Here is a 10,244-nt window from a genome sequence, read left to right as displayed (position 1 = left end):
GCATACATACATATATACATTACACACACTCCACAGGGCAGAGAGCGAGGGTATCTGGGAAGGCTTGCTAACAGTGGTCACACTTCTGCAAAAGTGAAATGGCTAGATGGAGAGGCAGGTCAGCACCTGTAGACATGGCTGGAGGGAACAGGCAGCATTCAGCCCATCTTACTAAGTACTTGTGTTGATTCCATTCTTTGGGATCCTCACTGCCCCACCTGTCTGTACCTTACAGAGTCCAAAATGGCCATGTCTGAACAGAGAAACCACACGACTCCAGGGAAGGCAACTTTATTTAATGCAGACCAAGCATTGGCATAGCCTGGGGACCTGCTAGAACATGTCTCTCTGGGCCCATCCCGTGTCTTGAGGGTGGCCATGTGGTCTGGCTCTGGACAGCAGGCCCCAAGAGCCTGGGTGTCTCTCTTTCTCTCCAGTGCTGTGGAGCAGGGAGTCTTTGATGGCAGCTGCATCTGGGGAGGCTGGAAGCAAACACAGGTGCGAGTCAGAGCTGGGATGCCAGCTGGGAAGGTCTGCTGGGGAAGAGGAGGCAAGCCTGGGGTTCCCGGAGCCTGGAGGAGGGGGCCTTACTGGAGGGAATGTGTGGAGCTGAAGAGACACCACGGGAGGAAGGCGGGGCAGAGTTCTAAAGGGCCTGCTGCTGTTGGATCTGGACTGTCCCCAAAGGCCCGAGTTTAAAGGCTGCTTTGCATAATGCTATTGGGAGATGCTGAAAAGCTGTTTCTAGCCACTGGGGGACCCCGCCCCCAATACTGCCTCTATGAACCCTAGTCTCCTCCTCTCTCTCCTTTTCTATCCACCCCGAGGGAGTAGCTTTGCACTGTGTTACTTCCCACAGGTCAGAAGCCACAGAGTCCATCCGTGATGGACTGAGGTTTCCAGAACCCTGAGTCACTGTGAACCTTTCCTCTTTACAAGTCACTCACAGGAGGTAGGTCTGCACAGGACACAAAGTTAGAGTAACCTGCCCTACACTGAGTAGAGGCCAGGCTGTCTCTGGCTCTTATATTTGTGTGTGTGTATGGATGTGTATGTGTGTATATGTATGTATGAATATGTGTCTATATGAATGTGTATATATGTATATATACATGTGTATATGTCTGTATGTGTACATATATGTGCATGTGTATATATGTATGTATATATGTATATATCTGTGTGTATTTGCATGTGTCTGTATGAATGTGTACATGTATATATGTATGTCTATATGAATGTGTATGTATGTGTGAAAGTGTATCTGTATGTATATTTACATGTGCATATGGGTGTATGTGTATGTACACATATACGTATGAATGTGTATCTGTATGAATTTGTATGTGTGTATACGTATGTGTATATGTATATATGTATTTGTGTGTGTGTGTGTGTGTGTGTGTATGTATTTGGGACAGGGTCTTATTACATACCCCTGGCTGCCTCTGAACTTGGGACTCTCTTGCCCAAGCCTCTCCAACACAGGTATCGTAAGTGTGTACCACCAAGCCTGCTGATCTCTCTTTAAACCTCCGGGTACTGCTACTGTCCACTAACTGCCCTACTGAGGATAAGACCCCATGGCTTGCCCAGGAGCTCCTGACTAGCAGTGCGGGAGGGATGAGCCGAGGCTGGGGTTTGCCCGGGGAGTAGAGTTGTGCAGTGTGGTTTAGAACCCCAGCCTGGAAGTCTGGGAGACATGTAGCCAGTGTTTACCAGTACAGTGAACATTCCCTCAGAGGGAAGAGGACACTTGAGTTTTAAAAAAAAAAATGGCAGAAACAAGGTGTTCAGGCCAGCGTGTACCAGACACCATCCCCTTGTGGGCACATGCTCTTTACTTGGCCTTTGAAATGGCTTCCCGTGTCCCCAAGAGCATAATAATGTAAATGAATATCAGATCTTTACTCGGTAATTGAGAGCAGAGAGAAGGCCATGGTAAGTCAAGTTAATTTGCTAGGATCTAGCCCAAGCAGGTCTCTGCGGAAGGGGCCGTGACTTTACAGCGGGCCAAGGGTGCCTCTCGAAGGAGCCTGAGTGTGAGCACAGGCTGCCGGGAGACCTGGGGGCTGTGGAGGTTCACACACTGAGCAACTACGTGCGACTGCTTGGCGCCTCCGCCTCGGGATTTGAGATCCCATAGTGGGACGTTTGTGTCTGCTGGGCTACAGAGCATCTCTGACTCCCTTGCTTAGGACACCCGGGCGGCAGGCAGAAGGCGAGCCTTGGAGAGGCAAGGGAGGATTCCGGGGTTCAGGGTCTCAGACTGCCCAGGTGGATTTTGAGCTCTCTGACCCTCAGCTGGTCAACCTGTGATTTGGGGATAGATAGGTAACCTCTTGGGTTATTGCCTATGGCAACTCACAGCCAATACATGTGTTCAGGGAGCTCAGTCTGCGTATGACAGACATGTACGTGGCCTGTGCTTGTCTCAGGGAAGATGCAGGATGGGAGCTGGGAGCAGAGGTGGGGTGGAGAGCATCCTAGCTGCTTCCTCCCTGCTGCTCTGGGACTCTGTATCTCCGATCCCCTCATTCTGAGCCCTAGTTTCCCTCTATAGAGAAAGCAAACATCAGATCTGACTATTGGGCAGGCATCCTCCAATCCAGCCTCTGCTGGCTCAGTAAGACTATTCTGTAGACAGAATGCCACACCAGCCCCTTTGACCCCAAGTGGAAAGAGGTTAGGCAAACAGGATCCACTGGGTACACTAAAGGGCTGGCACCGTCTTTGTGTGCCTGTGTACCTGTGTGTGCACACGTGTGTGCCTGTTGGGGTTAGAGGACAGCCTTAGTGTTTCTCAGGAGATATCCATCTTGCTTTGGGGGCCAACATTAAACGCAGGACTCACCAATTAGGCTAGTATGGCCGGCCAGCAAGCCCCTGCCACCTACTGTCCACACTTCTCTGGCGCTAGGCTTACAAGCCCATACTACTACACACAGCATTTTTACATGGGTTGTGGGGGATCAAACCCAAGGCCTTAGGTTTACAGGGCTCTATTGATTGGGCCATCTCCCCAAACCGGACCTTCTCTCCTCTCACGTGTGTGTGGATGCACACATGTGAGCACATGCCCTTCAAGACCAAGGCTGACTTCAAGTGCCTCCTTCAGTCTCTTCCCATCTTATATGTACAGTCGGGATCTTGTCTGTGTGGCAGTGGTAAGCCTAGATGCCAGGCAGAGCTCCCCTGTCTCCATCTCCCGAGTTATGAGGTTGATGACTGGCCACCATGCCTCCTTGGCTTTCACACAGATGCTGGGGACCCAAACTCTTGCTGGGAAAGCATTTTGCCCACTGAGCTGTCTTACCCCAGCCCCTCTGTCCCTGTCGGTAGCAGCATCCGCCAGGACCTTGTGCTTTCTGGTGCATCCACCTGCATCTTACAGTGACTGCTGTGACTTCCCAGGTTTAAAGCTGAACAAGCTCCCATTTCCCCGGAGGCTGCCTAGGCTGCCGTCTGTCCTGACAGCCGTCTGTCCTTACCTGCACCAGTCTCTACTGTTGGAGGTACTTCCTCATTATGCTTTCGACATCATCTTCTCTCCTGGCAGAGCCAGGTTCTCTGTGCTCGGGAGACATCCGCTCCCCGCCGTCACCTTGGAGTCTGGGGACTCTTGGACCACTTCTGACGCCACCGCCGTCTGTACTTTTGAAGGACACGATGGAGCTGGAGGAGGAGTCGGAGTCGGAGAGGTGAGCAGGGTCCTCCTTGGACTCTGGGTTTTTCTTCAAGATGGTTTTGATCCCCGAGAGAAAAGAGTGGTCGTCCTCTCCCATCTCAAAGCGGACGCCCGGATGCTTCGAAGCCTCCTTCCCATCTCTGGCAGCCCCGGAGGACGAAGGAGCATCATTCTTCCTGATGGCCGGGAGGAAATCATCAAAGTCCACTTTGGTCTGGCGTCTGTAGCTGAGGCTTGGAAGCTTCCAGCTGAACGGGTCGCTGTCCAGAGTTCCTTCCATCAGGTGAGAGAACTGTCGGTTCTGGAAGACCAGTGGTTCCTTCCCAAGGTCTACGCAGCCGGCGTCATCCACGGAGGATTCCAGACACCGCCGCCTGGGACGAAGTGTAGGCGACAGGAGTCCCGTGGGGGAGCTCAGCTTTCTCCTCGTGCTGGGTCCTGATTCTAAGAGGGACTCGCAGGAGCCAAAGTGTGTCTTCTGCTTCTCGGGCAGCAGGGTGATGCTCTCGGTGCCCTCTGAGGAGATGCACTTGAGACTGGTGGACCGGGAGAGACCGGCTGCGGCCCCGGGGTTCCCCTCTGCTCCCAGAGGAGATTTTACCCTGGTCCTCCGTGAGAGGTTTCCCTCATCACTGCCGGCTCTGCCCCTCCTAAGTGAGGAAGCCCTGGTGGTCTGGAAGATGGGGAGCGTGGGTCCATCCCCCAGATGCAGCGTGGAACCCTGGCCTCTCTGGGCTCTCTTCCTGCGAAGCTCTTCCACAAACTCTGACAGGGCTGCTGACGGGCTGGGCAGCTTGTCTCTGGGCGGGGGTGACACAGTGGTGCCCTGGGGAGGGGGAGATGAAGACAGGGAACCTGGCCGTTCTGGGGTGCCTTTTCTGTGGACAGCAAAGCCTTCCCCATCCCCCAAATGGTAGGGCTTTTGTGGGAAGGCCGGGTGGAGAGACGCAGAAGCAGTCCTCGAGGTGTCTCTGGGAGCAGCCCAGGCTCCACTCAATGCAGACGATGCTGCTCTCAGCCTCTCAGAATCTCCAGCTTCTCCACTTACCCTGTGTCAAGAAGAAAGAACGAAATCGCTAGGAACCTCGATTCACGGGATCTAGGGAGCTGCTAAGCCTGGGGGTGGTGTTATTTTGTCTCTGTAAAGGCCGACCCTACCACAGCCTCTAACAAGTCATGTGACTCGGTGTGGAAGCTCCAGCTGTGTGAATGATTCTGTGTTGCTTTCTGAGGCGCAATTTCTATCTATAATTAAACCCAGCTAAGTACGTCTGAGTGGATCAACCCAGGAGCTACTACTGTGGGAGGCATGGGCTTATGGGGCATTCTCTCTGACTGGGTAGAACATCACCCCAGAGGTATGCTGAGTAAGTAATCCCCTTTTCCAGGCGTGGAGGGGGAAACTCGCAGGTGTGGCTTATTTAGTTAAGGGAAAGCTCAGAGGACAACTCCAACACGTGGGGTACTGGAGCCTTGGGCACCCCAGTTGTGTCCTGGTGAAGTATTTTGTGAGACCTCTAATGGCTTCATGAAGTAAAGGGTGGGGTGGGGTAATTAAAATCAGTTCCCCTAAAGGAAAAGATTCACCTTAAATCAACCCTTCAAGGGGGCACGGGTGGGGGGTGTGGGGCAACAGGCAGCTTCTGTTCTGAGACACAAGGCTCCATTTTCCTTCAGCAGTCAGTGACAGGTTGTATACCGCATCCCCAATGCAGCCTTGAATTGTGCGTGATGGAATTACAAACAATATATAAAGGATGTTTGTGTGTGTGTGTGTGAGTGTGTGTGTGTGTGTGTGTGTTTAAGGAGGAAGGTAACAGGACAGCAGTGTTTCCTTAATAAATAAAAAATGCCCGTGCCCTCCTTCTCTCAGGGAAACAAGCCCCTATCTACCCACGAGTGAAGTCTCATAATTTATTTAAAAACAGGAGAGAACATCAGATGTCAGATCTGGGCAAGGAGGACAACGCTGTCAGAGCAGGTGAGTGGGGACGTGGACCAAGCAAGGTGCACTCAGGTTCTGGCTGCCTGCTGGCTCTCTACCAAGGGGGATAAGTGTGGAAGGTCTGCACACACCAAAGGTGGCTGGGACGCCGGCACAAGGCTTCTGGGAAAGCACCCGGCCCCAGCTGGGAATCTCCACCTCTACTCTGAACTCACAGGGGTGGGGATCTGGAATCTGGGGATACAACCTCACTGAGGGATGGCTGACAGGGGACGACGGGAAAGCACAGCTAGGGTCTTTGCCAGCCCCGTATTCTTAGGTGGTGATTATACCCCACAGGTGTAAGATAACAGAGTCTTTGTCAGGGCTGGGGAGACGATTCAGTGGCCACACCAATGCGAGAACCTAACCTGACTTTTGAAAGCTGGTGTGACAGTTGTGTGTGTCACCTCAGGGCCGAGGAGGGAGAGACAGGCGGCCCCTGCAGAGCACTAGCCAGCCACGCTAATTGGTACGCTCAAGGCCAGGGATAGACCTTGCCTGGGGCCCAAGGTGGACAGGAGCACCATCTGAGGTTGACCTATGGCCTGCACACACACACACACACACACACACACACACACACACACACATGCACTATGAGCTTGGACTTGCAGCCTACAGATGTTGCGAAATCAACTTTTGTGGTTCATAAGCCACTTGGACTACGGCGCTTTGTCTCATGTCTCAGAGGATGCCACGACACTCGAGGTCACAGCTTCCTCCGTGGGCTTCTCCCCTAGAGGATCCTGCCAGTGTGGCCCCTGTGAGCTGGCACCAGATCATGACGGGTTAAACAGTTTCATGAGGATGGAGCATAGGGCTGGCTGAGCGCACTGGCCCTGCTTCAAGCTAGACCCTGCAGAACAAGCATAAGCAACGGCCGTGAGCCAGGACCTGCCCATCCCCAGCCCTGTCCCATCCTGCCTTCCACCCTCCAGGAAGCCCCACTGCCCCAGCTCTACAATGTTGGCCTCGTGGGCAGTTGGTTAGGAAAACAAAGGAAAAGCTTTCGGTTCTGTGCTCAGCCTCCATTCCGCAATCAAGATCGCAGAAACGAGCGGACTGCAAATGGCTTTGGTTACCATCCCTTCCCCGACCTCCCAGCCTGCAGACACAGCTGCTCAGCACAGTGAGACCGTGAGTGGGACTGAGAGAGCTGAGGAGAGGGCTGGCCACCACAGGGGCAGTGACCTGGCACCACTCAGCAAGAAGCGCGCAGCCTCGTGTGCTGAGACAAAAGCTTCATGCTTCTCCACAGCAGCCGCCTTCAGTCCTGTTTCTTGCCTGTCACTTCCTGTCCCATCACAGCTGGACCTGCCTGAGTGCTGAGTGTGAAGCCTAATGGCTGCTTTCCAATCACCTGAAGGCTTGCTTGTCGAGAGCAGTGCATTAGAATGTCCCCCTCCAACACACACACACACACACACACACACACACACACACACGTGTGCACGTGCACACACATGCACACACCACTCCCATTTATACACACATATGCATACACACATACATGTATACACACCTATGTACACACTGACACACCCACACAGCGAGACACACACATGCAAACACATACACACCTCACACACCCACATATGCACACACACCATACACATGTATGCACAGAAACATGCACACACATGTCTACACATGCACATCACAAGCACATCACAGCATACTTCACACACCAATACACATGTACACATGCACATCACACATGCACATACTCACACACATGTATACATGCACATCATATACACCACACATATACTTCATACACCCGTGTAAATGCACACAGCACATACACACACACCACATGCAACCATGTACACACACCTCACATATACATGCACACTCAAACACATGTACACATACACATCTCACACACCCACACACACACATGCACACTCAAACACATGTACACATACACATCTCACACACCCACACATGTACACACACACACACACGCTCACCCCACATGTTCACACTGCAAGGTGGCATCCACTCTGTTCATTTCATTCTCCTTTTTAATAAACAGCTTTGAGCTGCCAGGGCCAGTGGGCTGCAGCCGAGATGACAAAAGCCATTTCCATGCTGTCTTGGTCCTGAAAGGAGGTGGGTGTGATGAATGTATCTCAGGCCTCAGTCTCATCCATCGCCTGCCACTCAGGGTGCCTGCCGCCTGGGACTCAGGGACCGCCGTCTCTCAGTCCTGGAGCTGCTCAGTACTCAGCCTGGCTCACAGTAGGTGCTCAGTAAATAGTGGATTTAATCAGGGTAGAGGAGGAGGAGGAGGCTGGATAAAGAGAAGGGAAAGGGAGGGACAGAGACACAGGAAGAGGAGAAGGTCTAGGAGCTGAGAGGACCTGCAGTAGAGCAAGGAAGGGACAACTGGTAGACCCGGAGGGGGCAGGACCGGAAAGAAGATGCAAAGCCCAGATGCTGGGGAAGGGAAGGGGGAGACAGAGGTGAGAGCAGGATGAGGGAGGGATGGAGAATCACAGGATAGACCAGTTCTGCCCTTTTAATCTCTGACCAAAAGGTGGGGGCGTGCTGGGCAGCAGGATCAACAGGAGCCCAGATATAGGTCTGCAGGCCCAGACTACATTGCAAAGTGCAGAAGGCCCAGGCTGGGGGCCCTCAGCGCTGCGGGTGTGGCCTTGGCTTTAGGAGCAGGGCTGAGCCCTGCCTTGTGGGAAGGCCTGGTGCCTTTGAGGGATCAGCAGGGACACAAGCCACGCCAAGTGGATTCTTACGGGCACTGCAGAGGACAGGGGTGTTGGGTGAGAAGCAGAGACACAGATTCCCCATCTCATCCTCTCAGCCTTCCCTGTGGCCGTCTGCATCAGCTCTGTGTATGAAGCTCTTTGTATTCATATTCTGTGCAGACACAGGGGGATTTATTGATCCAGAAATCCTCTGGGCTTTAAGGAAAGAATCCTGACTCTGCCACTTGAGGCTGGCACACCCTGTTCCAGCTCTGGAACCTTCAAGGACAGCCTGTGGTCAGGCACCCAAACTTGTGACTCATTCTTGACCTCCGGGTGTCCTCTAGGGTAGCCTCTCTCCCTCTCCCTCTCCCTCTCTCTCCCTCTCTCTGCCTCTCTCTCTGTCTCTCTGTATCTCTTTCTCTCTTTCTCTCTCACTCTGTCTCCCTCTTTCTCTCTCTCTGTCTCTCTGTCTGTCTCTGTCTGTCTTTCTCTGTATCTCTCTCTTTCTCAATCTCCCTGTCTCTCTCTTTCTCTCTCTCTGTCTCCCTCTTTCTCTCTTTCTCTCTCTCAATCTCTGGCTCTCTCCTTCTCTCTCTCAATCTCTCTGTCTCTCTCCTTCTCTCTCTCAATCTCTCTGTCTCTCTCTGTCTCTCTGTCTCTCTGTCTCTCTCTCTGTGTGTGTGTGTATGTGTGTGTGTGTGTGTGTGTGTTTCTTGCAATGGATGCATGGTAGATATCGAAGATTTTCCCCTGATGCTCAGAGCACTGGCCAAGGAGATGCTACAGTACTGAGGGCCGAGTAGCTGGGAGATAAAGGTGATGAACGCCAGGCAGGGGTAGGGCTGGACTCTGAATGGAGGCTCCTGAGATATCTCAGGGACTTCCAAAGCCTGTCCCTTAGTCACGCCAATGAACATTGAGGTGGCTCTCATATTCACGTGCAGAATTGGTCAGTGGTTACAGTCATGACACCCTAGCCTGCTGGGTCCTGACCTAGAATCAGGGAAGAGAACAGGCATCTCTTCTGCTTCCATGGAAACCCTGACAAGCAGGAGTTAGGACCTCCAGGTGTAGCATGGGAGAGGGAACACCCCTGTGGCACACAGAGAGGAGGTAGCTGACGTGGGGTCCTGTGTAGAGGAGCCAAGCCACAGCACTGTATTTGTCTTTGTGGCCTTTTGCCAGACTGTGGGTGACACGTGGCTCACACTGTCTCTGACATCAGATCTTGGCGGCTGGGGACCTTATCTGGTGCTGTCTTTGGGATTGCAGCCTTGCGTTCTCTAGGCTGGAATTTTCTCAGCTGAGAAATGAGAGGGGGCACATCTGCCTCCCAGTGTTACAGAGAGGATAGAAATGCCCACTGTATCTACCGCCACTGACTAGTGCCCTAGGCCATGACAGAGGCTCAGCAAACGCATATAAAGTAAGCCAGCCAATACAGCATACAGCAGCCCCATGAAAGCACAGTGGGTTGGCGAGGGCAGTCTTTAGTCCTCTGGCACACAATAGGTGTTCAGTTATTAGTGATTCTCTGATGCTAAGCACACAGTTGAGCCCAGTAAGTGCTGACCAGTGATTGCATGGGTACATTCTATAGTAATGTCCTGTGAACTTGGTTACCTAATATTACAGAGGATATAAGATCTTTGGAATCCTGGAATCTTCAAGGTTAGGAAAATGAACCTTTAAGCGATTAACAGTGGGTTCAAATCCTGGATCTTCCGCCTTCTAGGTCAGGCTTCTTCTGGGGCACGTCTCAGGTCTCAGGGACTTATTAGGAGTTAGAGATGAGGTGTGGTTTCTGGTCAGCCTCCCATCCCAGGGTTTCAGGGTAGGCAACACATCTTCTAGTTTT

At 52.5% G+C, this 10,244-nt stretch overlaps 1 protein-coding gene across 1 annotated transcript in view; it reads right to left on the bottom strand.

The window, feature by feature from the left end:
- Positions 1-284: 284 nt before the first annotated feature.
- The window catches only part of Myo18b (myosin XVIIIB), a 191,649-nt gene continuing 181,689 nt past the window's right edge, over positions 285-10,244 (bottom strand). Inside the window, exons 42-43 of the mRNA XM_052167649.1 lie at positions 3,492-4,737; positions 285-482 (exon numbers count right to left, since the gene is read on the bottom strand). Coding sequence (XP_052023609.1) covers positions 3,504-4,737 — 1,234 coding nt within the window. The 3' untranslated portion in view covers positions 285-482; positions 3,492-3,503. The remainder of the gene's footprint in view (positions 483-3,491; positions 4,738-10,244) is intronic.

Source organism: Apodemus sylvaticus, chromosome 22, assembly GCF_947179515.1.
Source record: "Apodemus sylvaticus chromosome 22, mApoSyl1.1, whole genome shotgun sequence".
Classification (NCBI taxonomy): domain Eukaryota; kingdom Metazoa; phylum Chordata; class Mammalia; order Rodentia; family Muridae; genus Apodemus; species Apodemus sylvaticus.
Note: the sequence above shows the minus strand (reverse complement) of the source record. Positions and strands in the feature narration are given on the sequence as shown.